Source organism: Cololabis saira, chromosome 20 (genome assembly GCF_033807715.1).
Source record: "Cololabis saira isolate AMF1-May2022 chromosome 20, fColSai1.1, whole genome shotgun sequence".
Lineage (NCBI taxonomy): Eukaryota > Metazoa > Chordata > Actinopteri > Beloniformes > Belonidae > Cololabis > Cololabis saira.
Window position 1 is genome coordinate 12280639 of NC_084606.1, and position 19133 is coordinate 12299771.

General features: G+C 49.2%; 2 protein-coding genes across 2 annotated transcripts in view; one reads left to right on the forward strand and one right to left on the reverse strand.

The window, feature by feature from the left end:
* LOC133420852 (rano class II histocompatibility antigen, D-1 beta chain-like) overlaps positions 1 to 4870 on the forward strand; it is a 16632-nt gene extending 11762 nt beyond the window's left edge. The window contains exons 5-6 of the mRNA XM_061710708.1: positions 3360 to 3473; positions 3668 to 4870. Coding sequence (XP_061566692.1) covers positions 3360 to 3473; positions 3668 to 3693 — 140 coding nt within the window. The 3' untranslated portion in view covers positions 3694 to 4870. The remainder of the gene's footprint in view (positions 1 to 3359; positions 3474 to 3667) is intronic.
* A 3043-nt stretch (positions 4871 to 7913) lies between these two features.
* LOC133420443 (CST complex subunit CTC1-like) overlaps positions 7914 to 19133 on the reverse strand; it is a 31070-nt gene continuing 19850 nt past the window's right edge. Inside the window, exons 12-21 of the mRNA XM_061710136.1 lie at positions 11941 to 12078; positions 11810 to 11856; positions 11652 to 11722; positions 10536 to 10671; positions 10266 to 10334; positions 10032 to 10191; positions 8944 to 8996; positions 8588 to 8744; positions 8390 to 8510; positions 7914 to 8268 (exon numbers count right to left, since the gene is read on the reverse strand). Of these exons, the coding sequence (XP_061566120.1) occupies positions 8165 to 8268; positions 8390 to 8510; positions 8588 to 8744; positions 8944 to 8996; positions 10032 to 10191; positions 10266 to 10334; positions 10536 to 10671; positions 11652 to 11722; positions 11810 to 11856; positions 11941 to 12078 (1056 nt within the window). The 3' untranslated portion in view covers positions 7914 to 8164. The remainder of the gene's footprint in view (positions 8269 to 8389; positions 8511 to 8587; positions 8745 to 8943; positions 8997 to 10031; positions 10192 to 10265; positions 10335 to 10535; positions 10672 to 11651; positions 11723 to 11809; positions 11857 to 11940; positions 12079 to 19133) is intronic.

Consider the following 19133-nt stretch of genomic DNA (forward strand, 5'->3'; position numbering starts at 1 on the left):
AAGCCTGATTTATGGTTCCGCGTTAAATCGACGGCGTAGCCTCCGGCGTAGGATACGCGGTAACGCGCACCGTACGTACGGGTCACTGCGTATCAGACGCCGCAAGCTCTGTGTTGGTGTAACGCGGAACCATAAATCAGCCAGTGTCCGTCACTTGAAATGACTGCCATGTTTAGTGATGGTTTTGAGCTGTATAGATAAAATTACAGGACATCATCACAAGACTTGCGTGTGGGTGTGTGGGGGGGTTGGGGGCGGTTTGGGGGGGGGGGGGGGGGGGTGTTTCCCGGCACAGTACATCCAAGTGATCGCCGCAACTTTGTGGCGCTCAAAACCCGGAGACTTTTGGGGGGCTGATAAGAGGGGGGGCCGAGGAAGGCGTTGAGTTGAGGGAGGTGTGGTTATCAGCAAGTGTGTGTGTAGCGATAAGTCCGTGAACTTCGCTCAGAGCTGCTCCTCAGCCAATGTCCTTGATGTTATCAGTCAGCTCAGTCATTTCTGAAAACAGTCCACAGATGTTCCTGAGAGGGGAAGGTTAGTGGGGGCAGAGTCACCTTGTTTACATTCCACCAGGAAGATTGTGACCAGAGCGATCGGCCAAAACCGCCCTGTCAAGGTCAGATTATAGAATCAACAATTATATTGCAAAACAGACAGACTCTGTAATTTTCCGTCTGCCTTTAGGCGACTCCAATCAAATCGAAACGAATTTGTGATCAATTCCCGCCAAGCCGAGCTTCCAACTTCTCCAAGGTCTTATCCATCTTGCCAATGAGCTCAAAGACCGCCGCCAGCCTGCGATTCTGTTCGAGAATCGCATCCAGCTTACGGCTTTGCTCCCCCAACGTTAAAGTCTGAGTGTTGATCGCCTTGCTTGTCCCTTCAGCCACGTCCGGCAGCTCTGAAAGAGCCAAAACAGCTGTCGACGACTTACGCATTTGTCGGTACACCAGGAATCCCCATTCTCCGATCAAGAGAAATCCTGCTATCATAAATCCAATTATGAAGGCATCTTCAACGTCCTCGACAGACAGGATCGCCAAACACAACGGTTTCCAATATTTGTAGTAATCCATTGTGTATCCAGCAAAAAAAATCACAATCTGAGCTAAGCTACCGCGACTAACTGACCCTAAAAATTACAGAGCAAACATGCAGGTAAACAAGGCAATGTGTATGTCTATGTGTGTGTGTATGTATATGTCTGTGTGGCTATGTGTGTGTGTGTGTGTGTGTGTGTGTTTATATGCATGTGTGTGTATATGTATATGTGGCTATGTGTTTGTATGTTCCGTGTGTATATGTACATGTCTGAGTGGCTGTATGTGTGTGTGTGTGTGAGCGTGTATATATATGTGTGGCTATGTGTGTGTATGTATGCATGTATGAATGTATGTATATGTGTGTATGTAAATATATCTATGTGGCTATGTGTATGTATGTGAATATATATATCTTTGTGTGTGTGTGTGTGTGTGTGTGTGTGTGTGTGTGTGTGTGTGTGTGTGTGTGTGTGTGTGTGTGTGTGTGTGTGTAATAATCCTATCAAATAGTGGGGGAGGGGGGCGGGGAGGCAACTTCGCCACGCGCAAGACCAGAGGCTGACAAGGAAGAACCCGGAACCCAGGCCACCAGCAACCCCACAGAGGGCGAGAAGAGGGCGGGAGGAAACTCACCGCCAGCGAGCCCCCACCCCCCCCTCCAGTGGCAGTCGAGGAGACCCACGGGCAGGGCTCCCACGACTACGGGAAGAAGCAGCCAGGGATCCCGCGTCAGTGAACCGCTACCCAGGCGAACCCCGGCCACCCAGTCCGGGCCGGACATGTGGCCAGGAGGCCTTCACCCTCCAGGCCAACGACCCCCACCCGGCGAGAAGCCAGCCTGCCTGGAAAGACAGGCAGGCTGCCGACCGCCGACGCGGGCAGGCGCACCCGCGCCCACAAAAGTGGCCGTCCAGAACCAGAGGAGCGCCCCGCCGCGGAGGCAGCGGGTGGGACTGGAGACGGACCCGGAGAGAGAGAATCCCCCAACAGGGCGACACCCGCGCGGGCCCGACAACAGAGGGCCCCAGACCCAGGCATCCCATTCATCCATCCATTCATCTATCTCTATAATAATTTCTATAATAATATAATATACTAACAACATAACAATTTAATACATAAACTGGACTTTTGTTTCCAATTCACTAGAATGGTTTTCTTTGCGATACATAAGGCAGTGAGAACCAGGTGTATCCGGTTAGATTCCATTTGAATATCTCCCAAGTGACCTAATATACATATCATGGGGCACACTGGGATTCTGTAGTTGATCCATGTGGATAAATCCTCACAAATCTCCGACCAGAACCTCCGTACCGGTATACAAAACCATAAAGGTCATGTCAAGATGCAAAAAACACCTCGGCACACAAAGCAACAAACATCATCACAAGACTTGCATGTGAAGGGGGGGGGGGTTCTGTTCAAGAATCGCATCCAGGTTGCGGTTTTGCTCTCCCAACGTTAAAGTCTGAGTGTTAGTCTCAGAGCTTATCCCTTCAGCCATGTCCGGCAGCTCGGAAAGGGCCAAAACAGCTGTCGACGAATTACGCGTTTGTCGATATACCAGGAATCCCCCCACTCCAATTACAACAAATCCTGCTATCATAAAATCCAATTATGAAGGCATCTTCAACGTCCTCGACAGACAGGATCGCCAGACACAACGGTCTCCAATGTTTATAGGAGTCCATTGTGTATCCGGCAAAAAAAGTCCCATCGGGGCAGAAGGGCTCCCTTGTCCCCTGACTTCTCGTCGCAAAAATGTGGTCAATTGTGCTGGGAGACCAGTTAATCAATTCCATGATTGTAGAATTTCAGAGTAGTGAAAAAGAGAGGCTCTGAAGACAAGACAGGACAAAAAGCAGCAGCATGGCAGATAGGGAGGGAGAGGGAGCAGAAAAGCGTCCGCCTTCACCGAGAGCCGGAAGAAGAAATGTCAGAAGAGAGACTGAGTTATCTATTTTGGACACTAACCTGTAAAGTTTTGATAACAACTTTAGAGTACTTAGGTTCAGTAATTCTATTATCTATTATCGTCGAGTATTTTAAATGTGTGTTTTAAATGTGTGCGCCGCCCGCTGCTGAAATGTATTCCCTAATAATTGGACCTAAACAGTGAAGCTGAAACTCACATAATCTGAACAGTTCAAATTCCTGTTCGTGATCTGCAGATCTGAACAAGTTCACGTTCAAGTTCTTTTTTGCAATTATGTTGTGTTCAGTTCAACGTTCTCAAACAAATGAACGTGTTAATTTGTACTTGTTCATGCAAAACACTCATCTCATCTGTCCTCATCACCTGTGTGTCCTCAGATCCGTCCATGCCCGAGTCCGAGAGAAACAAGATCGCCATCGGAGCTTCAGGACTGATCCTGGGTCTGGTTTTGTCTCTGGCTGGATTCATCTACTACAAGAGGAAGGCCCGAGGTCAGAACGCAGCCCAGAACCAGCTCAGACCAGAACACAGTCCAGAACCAGTTCAGACCAGAACACAGTCCAGAACCAGTTCAGACCAGAACACAGTCCAGAACCAGCTCAGACCAGAACACAGTCCAGAACCAGTTCAACCAGAACCCGTTTCAGTATTGTGGTGTATTTCACTCTCTTTCTCTGTTTTCCAGGACGTATTCTGGTCCCCTCTAACTGAGCTTTGGTCCTGGTCCTGGTCCAGGTCCTGGTCCTGGTCCAGGTCCTGGTTCTGGATGGAGCAGCTGCTGCTGAACCTGCTTCCTGCTTCCAGCTCAACCATCTGAACCGGTCTAATCCTGATCTGGGACTGTGAGCACGTCTGAACCTGGTCCAGAACCCTGGTGCAGGACTGGCAGCGGTCCTGGTCCCGGATCAGGAGCCTCATGTTGTTTCCACAGGAGCCTCATGTTGGAAACAATTGGAAACAAAAGTCCACAAAAAACGTGCGTACGCCACTTTCTACGCTCACGGTCGGATATACAAAAATTGATTTGAACGTAGAAAGTTGCGGTCCTTCACACACACACCAAGGCTGGCGTACACACTTTTCTGAGGTTTTGTCCGTTGCCGAAACTCACTGGTGATGCAGTGAAGTGCAGAATATGAGGAAACGTAACGTCAACAATACGTTCACGACCACATGAAGGACACGACAGTCCCCACATCACCAGATAAGTTACACACGAATGAAGCTGCGACAATCTCACAATCAACCACATGATCTGAACAAACAACTAAAGGCAAGAGCTCAACGATGGAACCCGCAAATCCCAATCGCAGCCTTGGACCAGCTGCTCCGGTTCAGACCAAGATGATGCTTTCAGCTGGAGCTGCTGACAGGTCGGACATCTCTCAGTCGCCATGACGACCGTATGGGACGAGCACTGGAGATTAAAGCCAGATCCTAAAACATCCCATAACTGTACGAACTGATGTGATTCAGCAATGATGAATAAAGTTTTTATTGAATGTTTAGGAAACTTTCAGAGTCTGATATTGAGTCCGCTGCAGGTGCTGCAGGATCCAGAAAGTGTTTCTCCGGTGATGGATCGGGATCTAGACCGGTTTCTTCTCCTGTGGATGCAACACTCCGAGTTACAGCAACTTTGCTCTTTATTTGTCACGTTTGCACCACGATAATCCCGTTGGCACAAGTTGTCTTTATTTCTGCAGCAGAGGAATCAGATCGTAATGCTTCATGCTTTAAATATAAATGTATATTGTTCACATTGTTATACTTATGGGAGAGGTGATCGCCGACATCCACATTGTGTAAAACTCAATAAATGTGTACATTGGTCTTAATCAGTCAGTATATAATACACGTGACAATAAAACGGAACGAGGAGCCGTTTTTCGTCCCACCAATTTAAGTTCTGGGGTTGGTTCTTAAAGGTATTGTGACATGAAAAACACATTTTTCTTGATTTTTTGTGTTTTGTTGGGTGTCTTGACATCAATTACACCCAAAAAACAACGAACTTTTAACATTCAGTGTATTGTGTGCTTTCTGGGATTTTCCGCATAACTATGCAAAAACGGCTCATCTGGTTTGGTGGCAGACCGTGACGTCGTACCCTGCTAAATCACCGCCCCCTCCACCCAGCTCCCTGCCTCCTCTCCTCTCCAGCGCACCATAAAGGCTGATTTATGGTCCCGCGTTACACCGACGCAGAGCCTACGGCGTAGGGTTACGCGGCGACGCGCACCGTACGCTGAACCCTACGGCGTAGGCTCTGCATCGATTTAACGCGGAACCATAAATCAGGCTTAACACGGAGCTGTTTTTGTTTTCATCACCGGGAGGAGAACTGCTAAGAAGACCCGCGGCCACTGACTGGACTTAAGATAAGGGGACACTTTATTTACATGCCTTTATTTTTATCATTGTTTGCTGTGGACTGCTCGCCCTGCTGCTTTTCCGTGCATGCTTCGCCTGTCGCTCCCGGCTTAACTCTCCGACGCCGCTGTTAGAAGTCCGTGACCGGGACCAGAGGACTCCACTTCCAGTCGAGTTCTCTGGTCCCACGGACTTCATCCCCGGGCTGTAGTCGCCCTGTCTGGGCTGTGTGTGTGGTTCGGTGTGCGCGCGTGTGTGTGGAGACGCCGGCAGAAGCGTGTAGCAGGAGGAGGAGGAGGAGGTTGGGAAGAAGAGCGGCGCAATGATTGACAGGAAAGGGGGAAAAGGACCCGTTTTTCACGGCGCAAAAAAACACTGTAATAAAAAGCCAGGAATGGAGTACTAGAGTGAATTTTTTCTTGTTACACTCTTTTAGACACATTTGAGGGATGTTGGCCAAGACTTTTAATAGTGTTAAAAGCATGTTAAAAATGATGTCACAATACCTTTAAAATACAAACAAGAAAAGCAGGGTGTAATGATGCACTGACGCTGCCCATAAACATTCACAAACCCTTAGGATCATAATAAAACCACAACTCTTCACAGAACGCAACACAAAGCAAAGAACAACAATACCCATAATGCAATGCAATGCGGCTTAAATCGGAAGAAATGCCCCCAAATAAATTATTTTTTCCAGCCCTCAACTTTGGACAGGACTATCTCCAGCTCACAGCCGATGTTTTTTTAATTTGTTTTACCTGTTTTTGCAAATTTCTTGTTAAGATGAGTGTTTTTTAATGGATAATTATCTTCATTATCATATTCAAATATATCTATTGAGGGAAGAGACAGGGAGGAGTCTTGTGCTCCCGCATGTGCACTCAAATCCACGCTGATTGTGATGTTCAAAGAAACCTGCGTGGATTTGGGCGTACGCACAGTTTTGAGAATCAGATTTTTTTTTTCCGTACACAAGAATTCCAGACACGGATTCACGTTGAAATCCACACACCCTTTCTACATGAGGCCCCTGATGTGCTGCAGTAGTACTGATTGAGTAGTGTTGTAGTACAAATACATGGTATTGATGAGGACACTAACAGCTGGAACCAGATGTTGGTGACTACAGATCAACCAACGACGTCACATCCACTGAGACGTGGAAAAGTAACGTCTTTCAAAAGAGCTGCATTTATTCACAAATGCAGTTTGTGTGTGTGTGTGTATGGGATAGAAAATGTATTTCCTAAAGAGGAACAGGACGGGGTTCAGTTACGCGTCCTGAAAAACGTGTAACTAAGATGTCAGTGTCTCGGGGGAGGAGACACTAACGGGGGAGGAACGATGTCCATCAGCAGCATCAGCACAGAAACATGCGTCTGTGTCATCAGTCATGAATGTCAGAGAGCTACATGAGTGAAAATGACAAATTAAAAGAAAATGTAAATGTTTCACTTGAAGACAATCAATGTGTATATAAACCAAAAATACATGAGCTTTATTTCACTTTTGTGTTTTCAGTGTATTATGTACAGGTAATTATATTTCAGCTGTAATATAGAAATTACATACAGGACTGTCTCAGGAAATTAGAATATTGTGATAAAGTTTTTTATTTTCTGTAATGCAATTAAAAAAACAAAAATGTCATATATTCTGGATTCATTACAAATCAAATGAAATATTGCAGCAAGTGTTTTATTATTTTAATATTGCTGATTATGGCTTACAGTTTAAGATTAAGATTCCCAGAATATTCTAATATTCTAGATAGGATATTTGAGTTTTCTTCACAGACACGATGCTCGTCATTCAGTGTCCAGTTCTGTATTGCATTTTTTCCAAACATAGATTTCTGAAACATCACATTTTTTCAATACAGGAGAAAACAATGTCTAACGGCAAATCTCTTCCACATGCCACACACACGCGCGCAGGCACGCGGAACCAGCAAAAGTCTGCGGTAAATACAATCTCACTCTCAAACTCATTCTCAAAGTCACTACAAATATATCAACTGTTGCTTGTATTCTTACAAATAGAAAGCATATAAAACAGTGCAAAGTGCTAAACAATCACAATTTCTTACCTGTAAAGGGGGAAATGTGAAACAGACACACAGACACGATGCTTGTCATTCAGCGTCCAGTTCTGTATTGGCTGAATAAAAAAAAACAGCGCGTCTCCCCTCTAACGGTAAGTGCAGGCACAACCAATCAAAACCCGATCGGTGAGCAAAACAACGATTAAACATTCTTTACAAAGCGATGGATTATGATATTAGTTTGTTTTTTTTACTGTTAGAATATCATGAATCCAAGCCTTGCCTTTGTTAAATCAGCATTAACAGGAATTTTATCACCATTACATTAATAATTCAACATGTGGGGACACCAGCGGAATCTTTACACACTTATTGATCGGTCATCTGTTTATACAGTCATCGCTGTAGTGCACCAGTTAGCCATTGTGTCTGTGTCTCTCCTTTCTCTGTTATTCATTCTCTCTGTCTGTTCTCTCTTTTCCTGCTCTGTCTAGCTGGTCTTCAGCAGGAGGTTCCCCCTTATGATCCAGGTCCTGGTCCAGGTTTCTTCCCTCCTAAACGGGAGTTTTTCTTGCCACTGTTTGGCTTAAGGTTTTTCTCCCACTAGGGGAGTTTTTACCTGCCAGTGTTTATGTAATAATTGCTCGGGGGTTTATGTTCTGGTCTCTGGAAAGATTCTAGAGACAACTTCTGTTGTAATAGACGCTATATGAATAAAATTGAATTGAATCGGTAACAGCATTTATTGATCACAGTGAGTCATGAGCAGGTGAGGTCAGAGTTCAGGTGAACACAGGTGAGCTGCAGAGGACGAGTCAGTCTGGTCAGGAAGTCTCTGTCTCCTCGACTGAAACGCCTCACCTCTGAAACACACACAATCATCCAGGGCTGAGTTAATGTTGTCATAGTGTTAATGTGTGTGTGTGTGTGTGTGTGTGTGTGTGTGTGTGTGTGTGTGTGTGTGTGTGTGTGTGCGGTTTCTACCCTCTGATCTCTGATTGGTCCGTTTCCTGCAGGTGAAGGAGATGGGACGACACACAACATCATTGCTGCACACACACAGCAGGAACTGGAGGAGCGGGTCGTCAGAGTCACCGTCACACACCTGAGACACACACAGGGGAACATCAGCAGCTGACGGACGGACGGACAGGTGAGGAGACACACCTGCCAGGTACTGACCAGGCTCCGCCCCCGAGGAAAGACTCTGATGACACCTTTGGGTCGAAGCGCTCTCTGTAGCCCCTCCCACTGGGAGTCAGCCAATCCCAGCACAGAACGAACCAGAGCACCTGTAAACAAAACGTGGGCCTCGCCTGTGCCGTCGTCAACCACCAGCCTGATCAATAAATAAGATTTACAATCCTGATCAAAACAAAGATGGAGTTAAAATCCTTTAGTTTTATCAATAACTAAAGTTGATGTGATATATTTTATATACAATATTGATTAACAGACAAAAACGTATTTAAGTAAACTGAGACTGATGGGAACAAGTCTAGATCAATGATGTTATTGATTAGTTTGACACTTCTTACTTTAATTTGGACTGAAAAATAGCTGAGGAGGATCCACACCGAGAACTGCAGACCTGAAACACAAACATCAACCTTAACAGAGTCTGACCCGAGACGAGGACGAAACCCGACACCTCTGGCAACTGACGGGACCCCAACAACATGTTTAGATGGAGACGAACACTTCTGTACAATATCACCATCATCTCGGTTCGGGTTATATAGATAATCATCTAGAATCTAGATGATTATCTAGAATCTAGATGATTATCTCCTCAGGGTTTGGTATTAGTGTAGTACCTGTGTGTGTTACCTGTGTGTGGTACTAGTGTAGGGAAATGACAGTGTAGTGTAGTCAAGTGACAAATGTCTGTGTTAGGATCCACCAGCTCCTCCATTTTTTACATAGGCTAAGAGTGTTTGGGGTCTGCAAAAACATCATGCTGATTTTTTATAGAGCGACGATAGACATAGGCATCACCAGCTGGTTTGGGAACCTAACAGTCAAATCAAAATCCCATAGTTAGCCTGGTCAAAACAGCAGGGAAGATCATGGGAATGCCCCCCCCCCATGACCCTCCAAGAAATCTTTGAACAATCCACCATTCGGCAGGCCAACAAGATCCTGTCTGACCCATCCCATGTGCTGAACCATGAGTATGAGCTGATGAGCTCTGGCAGGAGATACAGGCTCCCCCTGTGTAAGTACAATAGGTATAAGCTCTCCTTCATTCCACAATCAATCAAACTTATCAATAAGCTCCCTCGGGTGGTTGGAGAGATAGATAGGAGGCTGAGAGAAGCTGGCCCACGTGGATTGGTTAACGACTGATGATGCGATCTTGTACAGTAAAGTTAAAAAGACTGATGATGCTAGCATCGTCTTTTAACAATTTGCACTAGTTTGTTGATTTATACAGTGCTGTTGCAAGTGCTGCACATGCCTCTGTTAATGTTGATGGTGTTGTTGATGTTGTTAATGTGCCGTCTGTGTCTGTCTGTACTGCAGCAGTGTGGCCTCTACTCCGAGACCGATTTCTCCCGTATATAAAGTAATAATAATAATAATAATAATAATAATAAAGTAAACCTTGACCTCGACCTAGTACCTGTGTGTAGAGGCTTCCACAGGTTGCGCAGCTCCACTGCAGCTGCAGGAACAGGAAACACACCACATGACCTCTGACCTTACCCAGCATGCACCTGTGTTCACTGCCCAGCGCCTCCTGGCCCAGGTGCATGATGGGAGCTGGTGGAGGTGGGGCAGAGCTGAGGGAAGACAGAACCACGTCAAGAACATGACTGACTCTGCAATGGAGGTGAAGGTTGGGGGTGTGGTCTACCTCAGGTCTCCCAGTGACGTCACAGTGATGCAGCTGACGGGTAGGTAGGAGCAGTACACCCCCCCTGACCTGGAACACACACACACACACACACACACACACACACACACACACACACACACACACACACACACACACACACACACACACACACACACACACACACACACACACACACACACACACACCATCAGGCACCTGTCTCTCACCTGTCCAGATAAAATAATAATATGACCTGCCAGAAGGTAAAGAATAAATGACTTCAGTTACCTAGACAACCTCCTCTGGAAAGCAGACAGCAGAAGGGTGTTGCCGGGCAACAGGCCAGGGAGGCAGGGGGTGTGTCTAAGGCTCAGGTAAACCTGAAGACTCTTCCCAGTTTGGTCACACATGGTAAGACGCACACCTGAAAAAAGAAAGCACCCACTCAGCACGTTGTGGAAGATGATTCAGAGTGTCCGTTACCCGAGCGTGTTACCTGAGTGCTTTACCTGGGTGTGTGTTACCTGAGTGTGTTACCCGAGTGTGTGTTACCCCAGTGTGTGTTACCTGAGTGTGTTACCAAAGTGTGTGTTACCCCAGTGTGTGTTACCTGAGTGTGTTACCCGAGTGTGCGTTACCTGAGTGTGTTACCTGGGTGTGCGTTACCTGAGTGTGTTACCTGAGTGTGCGTTACCTGAGTGTGCGTTACCTGAGTTTGTGTTACCTGAGTGTGTTACCTGGGTGTGCGTTACCTGGGTGTGTTACCTGAGTGTGCGTTACCTGAGTGTGTTACCAGAGTTTGTGTTACCTGAGTGTGTTACCTGGGTGTGTGTTACCAGAGTTTGTGTTACCTGAGTGTGTTACCTGGGTGTGCGCTACCTGAGTGTGTTACCTAAAGGCTAGATAATGGTTCTGCAACAATCGACGCCGAGCCTGCGCCGCAGGTTGCGCCGCGTCGCACACCCCACAAATTGTAACTACGTGTCAATAGGTTGCAGACCGAGAGGGCTGTGATTGGTTTGCTTGGAACCAACGCATTTCCGGTTCCGGTTCGTGAAGCAGTCGTGAACTTTCAGCGCTCTTTTCTTCGTGTATGTGTGATTTTTTTTTTGTTTTGGTTTTTTGCACAATAGTTGTCCTTATCTCTTTGATTCACTGTGACCGGAAAAAGTCAGATAAACCATTCAGAAAAAGTTCAGGAAATTGCACCACGGCGAAATGGAGTGTTCGAGTCACGGCAGCGGCGTGTGCTCTGGGTTGGTTTAACGCGGAACCATAATCCAGCCTTAAGTGTGCGTTACCTGAGTGCGTTACCAGAGTGTGTGTTACCAGAGTGTGTGTTACCAGAGTGTGCGTTACCTGGGTGTGCGTTACCAGAGTGTGCGTTACCTGAGTGTGCGTTACCTGGGTGTGAGCCCCTGTCTGTGATGGGGACCCTCTCCGACACCAGACCCTGAAAACTGACCAGCTCTGATCTGAAACAGATTTATTGATCACATAAAGCAGCTGCAGTTCCTCTGACCACCACTGGGGGGACAGAGCCTGCAGGACAGATGGATTACCTGCAGTCCAGAACCTCAGAGACAGACAGGACCACAGGTGAGACACCCTGGGGACAGAGACAGTGGGGTCTACATTGTTGAATAATGAAGAAACCCTCAGGTGTCAGGTGGAGCCAAACCCCCTATGTTACCTGTGGGCAAGTGGGATGCAGTAAGGGGCGTGTCAGAGTGTGGAACCTCCAATCAGGTTTGACCTGGACGGTGGAGTCAGTGTGGAGCTCCACTCCGCTCCGCCCAGAAACCCCACAGCCAATCAGATCACTGAGATCCTGTTGGACGACACAGACGGACACATTAATAACAAGAAATCCAAAGGTGTTTCAAAAGTAGGATTCAGAAATACAATCCAGGATCAGAGATAAATCCAGGATCAGAGATAAACCCAGGCTTGACGTAGCACCATCAGTTCCTCCTGCTTCACCCGTTTTACAAAGGCCAAACCAGACTCAGGAGGTGTGGCTCCGTCCAGCCAGGTGTTAATAATCCAGTGTTGGGCCGCACCCAGTGATCATGTGGACTTTTATAAATGTATATTTTTGTGATTATGAGGACCTGTAAAACCAGACTTTGCCCCTTCTTCCTGAAGTCCTGCGACCCCCTGCTGCTAACTCCTGGTTATCTCGGCCTGGGTCGAGATAGTCCGTTTACGACCCCCACTGCATGGCCGGAGATCAAAACAAGGACCCAGCAGGGTTTCTGCCAGGGAAAACAGACTTCCTTGGGGTTTTACGACACCCCCTGGGGGGGAGCCGGATGCAGCGGAGCCCAAAACCAGACCTCAAAATGGTACTGCTTCTTTGAACCCCCCTTTTCCGCTTTAATGTGCCTCATAAAATGGCGCCGTTGCCTGAACTACAACCCCCAGCATGCCTTGCGGGGGGGGTGGCGCCTACAAGCGCGCGCATCCAATCGCAATGAGGCACCGATGACGTCACTGCAGCGCGCGTAGGATCAAAACCCCTGCCGCTGCTTCTTTTTCTCTCTCTTCTCAACTTCATCCCATCGGCGCTGGATCTTTGGCTCCACCAAAAGATCCCACCTCTCTCTCCCCCCGGGCTGGGGGGAGGCAGGAGGCCCGCACCGGACCGGGCCCTGCGGGGTCCGGCCGTTGAAGCCGCGGTCCCCCGGGAGGCTCCGATGTCTCACTAAACTCTGTTCCTCTTTAAGTTCACAGATCCGAGCTTCCGACGCCCACGCGCTCCCGGCAACCAGATCGGGACACAGCTGCGACTCAGACTGAACCCCCCTTCCCGCTCCGAGCCCCTGTCTGCGAACCGCGCAGGGGATCGGGGACGGACGGCCGGCGTCTCGCCCGGCGTGAGCTCTCCCGGGGCCCGGACGGCCGCGCGTCGGCGACCGGCGCAGAGAGGGAAGCACGGCGGAGAGACCGGTCCCCCCGCCGCGCCTAGGAATGCGTGTGAGCCTCCGTTTTGGTCCGGAACCACGGCCCGGCACGAGGCGGCCCCGCCGCTGTCTAATCCGTTTCAGGGGAAGGGACGGGACGCGATAGCCTGACTGCGAAACCCCAGCAGGACCGCGAACCCAGTCGACAAACCCGCAGGCACCCGATTCCGGATCCCAGAGGAGACGTGAGCCCGCGTAGCAGTGATCAGTAGGATTTAAGAATGTTCAGAACTGTGTGTGAGATTGTGAGACCTGGGTTATCAGTAACTTAAGAGTGCTACAGAGCTAAATCTGTGTTCAGAGTTGAGATTACATCATCATTGTTATCATTATCATGTTTGATTACTTGGTAGTCGTTGTTTTCTGCCGTAGGCACGTTTTAAATGCTGCGTTCGCCATCCGGTCCGATTGCACGTGGCCCAGAGGGCGCGTCCATCTTTAAAAGACCCCAGAAGCCCCGTTTGAACTGTAGATGTTCTGTATCTTCGTTATTATTGCTTGATTTCTTTTTTTGTTTTCATTCCATGCATTTAACTTTCATGTCCTATTTTTCTATTGATGTTTTTCTTGTTAATTAATTGTTTTATGATACTTAAGCCATTTCGCCATCGGGATTTATTGGGTATTTATTTACCATCTTTTGATACCCGTATGTAAATAAATCCTGATTGATTTTTTTAATGAGTGGTTGTGTTATTTCATGCAAGATTTGGTCACAAATTGATTTGTTTAAGCAGAGCCTAGTGTTCGGACATCACGCCTTCACTGTTATTCTGTAAGATTTGCTGTTCTGCAGGATAATTCAAAAATCATATGAGACTGATTTTCTGCTGTTTTAGTTATCGAATTCCACCGGAGTAAGGCCCCGGCGGTGGTGCCCCGAGGATTTTTATTTATCATATTGATAATACGATTTGATAAATAGTCAACTTTATTAATTATTAATAATTATTAATAATATTCATCATTAGCCTTGATAACTGGACAGCCAAGCTACCTTGAGTTGCACAACACCAGGTAAATGTGCTTCCACAGATTTCTTCAAAAGCATGAAGTCGATCACAGATTCACTGATTCTACGACCGATAAATTGCGTGTGCCGTACTTCTCACCAAAGAGCAACGTCTTTTGATGCAGGCTCATGAAGAAATTAAGCAGATAAGAAAGGAAACACTACTGCTGTTATAAAGGAGCCACGAAGGCTGCTCCGGTAGCTGGGAGACAGTGTTTGTGGTCAGGTTAGGGAAGGTCAGGTTCTTCGTTCGTTCTTCGGTGTGAAGTCATTCTGAAGCTGACAGGTTGAATAAAAAAAGTTGACTAAAAACGTTTACTTCAGTCACGAATAGGTGAGGCAGGAGGACAGTAGTCAGGAACTCACCTGTACATTTACTACCAGCAACTGCCCACCAGAAGTTGTACACACCATGAATGAGGTGGGGGACCAGAGACCGTCTACAGGCCGCCAGGAAGACACTTCTACCAGTGTTGTTCATCCTCAGAGTTCAATGTACCTTGATACATTTGATGTGATTTGGTGCTACATAAATAAAGTTCTACACTGGTCGTACTTCTGAAGCTGCTAGACTTGATACATTGGTACCAGTAGTTGGAAGAGTTTCACAAATGTTCTCTCTAATAGAAATAATTTTATTGGTCCATCCATCCATCCATCCATCCATTGTCCACCGCATTATCCGAGTCCGGGTCGCGGGGGCAGCAGTCGGAGCAGGGATCCCCAGACTTCCCTCTCCCCGGACACCTCCTCCAGCTCTTCCGGGGGGACTCCAAGGCGTTCCCAGGCCAGCCGAGCGACGTAGTCACTCCAGCGTGTCCTGGGTCTTCCTCGGGGCCTCCTCCCGGTGGGACATGCCCGGAACACCTCACGAGGGAGGCGTCCAGGGGGCATCCTATACAGGTGCCCGAGCCACCTCAGCTGGCTCCTCTCGATGTGGAGGAGCAGCGGCTCTACTCCGAGCTCCTCCCGGGTGACAGAGCTCCTCACCCTATCTCTAAGGGAGCGCCCCGCCACCCTGCGGAGGAAACTCATTTCGGCCGCTTGTATCCGGGATCCCGTTCTTTCGGTCATGACCCAGAGTTCATGACCATAGGTGAGGGTGGGAACGTAGATCGACCGGTAAACTGAGAGCTTTGCCTTTCGGCTCAGCTCCCTCTTCACCACGACGGACCGATACAATGACCGCATTACTGCGGCCGCCGCACCGATCCGCCTGTCGATCTCGCGCTCCGTTCTCCCCTCACTCGTGAACAAGACCCCAAGATACTTGAACTCCTCCACCTGAGGCAGGAACTCTCCCCCGACCTGGAGGGTGCAAGCCACCTTTTTCCGGTCGAGAACCATGGCCTCAGACTTAGAGGTGCTGATTCTCATCCCAGCTGCTTCACACTCGGCTGCAAACCGCCCCAGTGCATGCTGAAGGTCCTGGCTCGAGGGAGCCAACAAGACCACATCATCTGCAAAAAGCAGAGATGAAATCAAGTGGCTCCCGAACCGTACCCCCTCCGGCCCCTGGCTGCGCCTAGAAATTCTGTCCATAAAAAATAATGAACAGAACCGGTGACAAAGGGCAGCCCTGCCGGAGTCCAACACGCACCGGGAACAGGTCTGACTTACTGCCGGCAATGCGAACCAAGCTCCTGCTCCGGTCATACAGGGACCGTACAGCCCTCAGCAGAGGGCCTCCGACCCCATACTCTCGGAGCACCCCCCACAGGATGCCACGTGGGACACGGTCGAAAGCCTTCTCCAAGTCCACAAAACACATGTGGACTGGTTGGGCAAACTCCCATGCGCCCTCGAGCACCCTGCGGAGGGTGTAGAGCTGGTCCAGTGTTCCACGACCGGGACGAAAACCGCATTGTTCCTCTTGAATCCGAGGTTCGACTATCGGCCGAATTCTCCTCTCCAGCACCCTGGAATAGACTTTCCCCGGGAGGCTGAGGAGTGTGATTCCCCGGTAGTTGGAACACACCCTCCGGTCCCCCTTTTTGAAGAGAGGGACCACCACCCCGGTCTGCCAGTCCAGAGGCACTGTCCCCGACTGCCACGCGATGCTGCAGAGGCGTGTCAGCCACGACAGCCCCGCAACATCCAGAGACTTGAGGTACTCAGGGCGGATCTCATCCACCCCCGGTGCCTTGCCACCGAGGAGCTTCCGAACTACCTCAGTGACTTCAGCTTGGGTGATGAATGAATCAACCTCTGAATCCTCAGCCTCTGCTTCCTCGACGGAAGGCGTGTCAGCGGGATTGAGGAGATCCTCGAAGTATTCCTTCCACCGCCCGACGATGTCCCCAGTCGAGGTCAACAGCTCCCCCCCTCCACTGTAAACAGTGTTGGTGGAGCACTGCTTCCCCCTCCTGAGGCGCCGGATGGTTTGCCAGAATTTCCTCGAGGCCGACCGGTAGTCCTCCTCCATGGCCTCCCCGAACTTTTCCCAGACCCGAGTTTTTGCTTCCGCGACCGCCCGGGCCGCAGTCCGCTTGGCCTGCCGGTACCCGTCAGCTGCCTCGGGAGTCCGCCGAGCTAGCCAGGCTCGGTAGGACTCCTTCTTCAGCTTGACGGCATCCCTTACTTCCGGTGTCCACCACCGGGTTCGGGGATTGCCGCCGCGACAGGCGCCGGAGACCTTACGGCCGCAGCTCTGGACGGCCGCGTCAACAATGGAAGTGGAGAACATGGTCCATTCGGACTCAATGTCTCCGGCCTCCCTCGGAATCCGGTCAAAGCTCTCCCGGAGGTGGGAGTTGAAGACCTCCCTGACAGGGGAATCTGCCAGACGTTCCCAGCAGACCCTCACGATATGCTTGGGTCTTCCAGGTCTGACCAGCTTCCTCCCCTGCCAGCGGATCCAACTCACCACCAGGTGGTGATCAGTTGACAGCTCAGCCCCTCTCTTCACCCGAGTGTCCAAGACATACGGCCGAAGGTCAGATGAAACAACAACAAAGTCGATCATTGACCTCCGGCCTAGGGTGTCCTGGTTCCACGTGCACTGATGGACACCCTTATGCTCGAACATGGTGTTCGTGATGGACAGACTGTGGCTAGCACAGAAGTCCAACAGCAAAACACCACTCGGGTTCAGATCGGGGAGGCCGTTCCTCCCAATCACACCTCTCCAGGTAACACTGTCGCTGCCCACGTGAGCGTTGAAGTCCCCCAACAGAACGATGGAGTCCCCAGTTGGGGCACTTTCCAGCACCCCTCCCAGGGCCTCCAGGAAGGCCGGGTACTCTGCACTGCCGTTCGGCCCGTAGGCCGAAACGACAGTGAGAGACCTATCCCCGACCCGAAGGCGCAGGGAAGCGACCCTCTCGCTAAGTGGGGAGAACTCCAACACATGGCAGCTGAGCTGGGGAGCTATTAGCAAGCCCACACCAGCTCGCCGCCTCTCACCATGGGCAACTCCAGAGTGGAAGAGAGTCCAACCTCTCTCAAGGAGTTGGGTTCCAGAGCCCAGGCTGTGCGTGGAGGTGAGCCCGACTATCTCTAGTCGGTACCTCTCAGCCTCCCGCACAAGCTCAGGCTCTTTCCCCCCCAGCGAGGTGACATTCCATGTCCCTAAAGCCAGAGTCGTCGTCCGGGGATTGGGTCGCCGGGGCCCCCGCCCACGGCTGCCACCCAAATCGCACGGCACCTTCCCCTTATGAACTCTCCCGCGGGTGGTGGGCCTACGGGAGGGCGGGCCCACGTCGCTCCTTCGGGCTGCGCTCGGCCGGGTCCCGTGGGCCAAGACCCGGCCACCAGATGCTCGCCTGCGAGCCCCGACCCCAGGCCTGGCTCCAGGGTGGGGCCCCGGTAACGCCAGTCCGGGCGACGTACACTTCCTTGCTGGTTCTTGCTTCATAAGGGGCTTTGAACCGCTCTTTGTCTGACCCGTCACCTAGGACCTGTTTGCCATGGGAGACCCTACCAGGGGCATTAAGCCCCGGACAACATAGCTCCTAGGATCATTCGGGTGCTCAAACCCCTCCACCACGGCAAGGTGGCGGTAATTTTATTGGTGAAGAAGTTAATGAAGTCATCACTGCTGAGAGTTAAAGGAATACAAGTCTCAACAGAGCCAGGACTCTTAGTCGGTCTGCCTACAGCGCTGAACAGACACCTGGGGTTGTTCTTATTCTGTTAATGATCAATAATGAGCAGTTCTGGCTTTGTGAGATCTTTCTTATACACCAGAATTTCCATTAAGGGCAAGGTCCTTCTTAATTATTGTAACAACACTTTCTTGAGGTCTGCTTTAAAACCCGCAGTTATGAATGAAACCACAGCTAGTCAACCCGGGTCGGATACAGACATCAGAGGAAAACCTCATTAATCTTACTGTAATCTACACAAAAGCATCGATCCATCCTTTAAAACTAGCAGTTATGATTCAAAACACAGTTCTAACCTCCTCTGAGCAGCTGCTTTCTTTTTCAGAGTTTGTCCAACATTAAAACTAGGGGTCGGATGATACGGGTAACTCACGATTCAATACTGTGGCGATATGTGACTCACGATAACGATTATATCACAATATCTACAATATTCGATATATTGCAAGGAATTCCATCAACGATATATGTGACAGTAAAAGAAAAAATACCCATAAAAAGGAAACTTGTAAATGTAAACATTGTACAGCTGGACAAATTGTGCGGTGACAACCGCGTAAATCGATTATGTGTGTTGTAATAAAATATCGATATTTGCCGTCAGTTTATCGATTATTTATTGCGACAGAGAGCGCAACAATATGTTGCAATATCGATTTTTTTCCCCACCACTAATTAAAACGCATCAAAGTTGTAGTTCTAGTTCGTAAGTCAGCAGTTAATCAAGGATGTGATTGTGAGTAGGTCTGTGTACATCCTGAGAAAATAAAATAAAATCTAATAAGAAATGAAAGACTGTTTA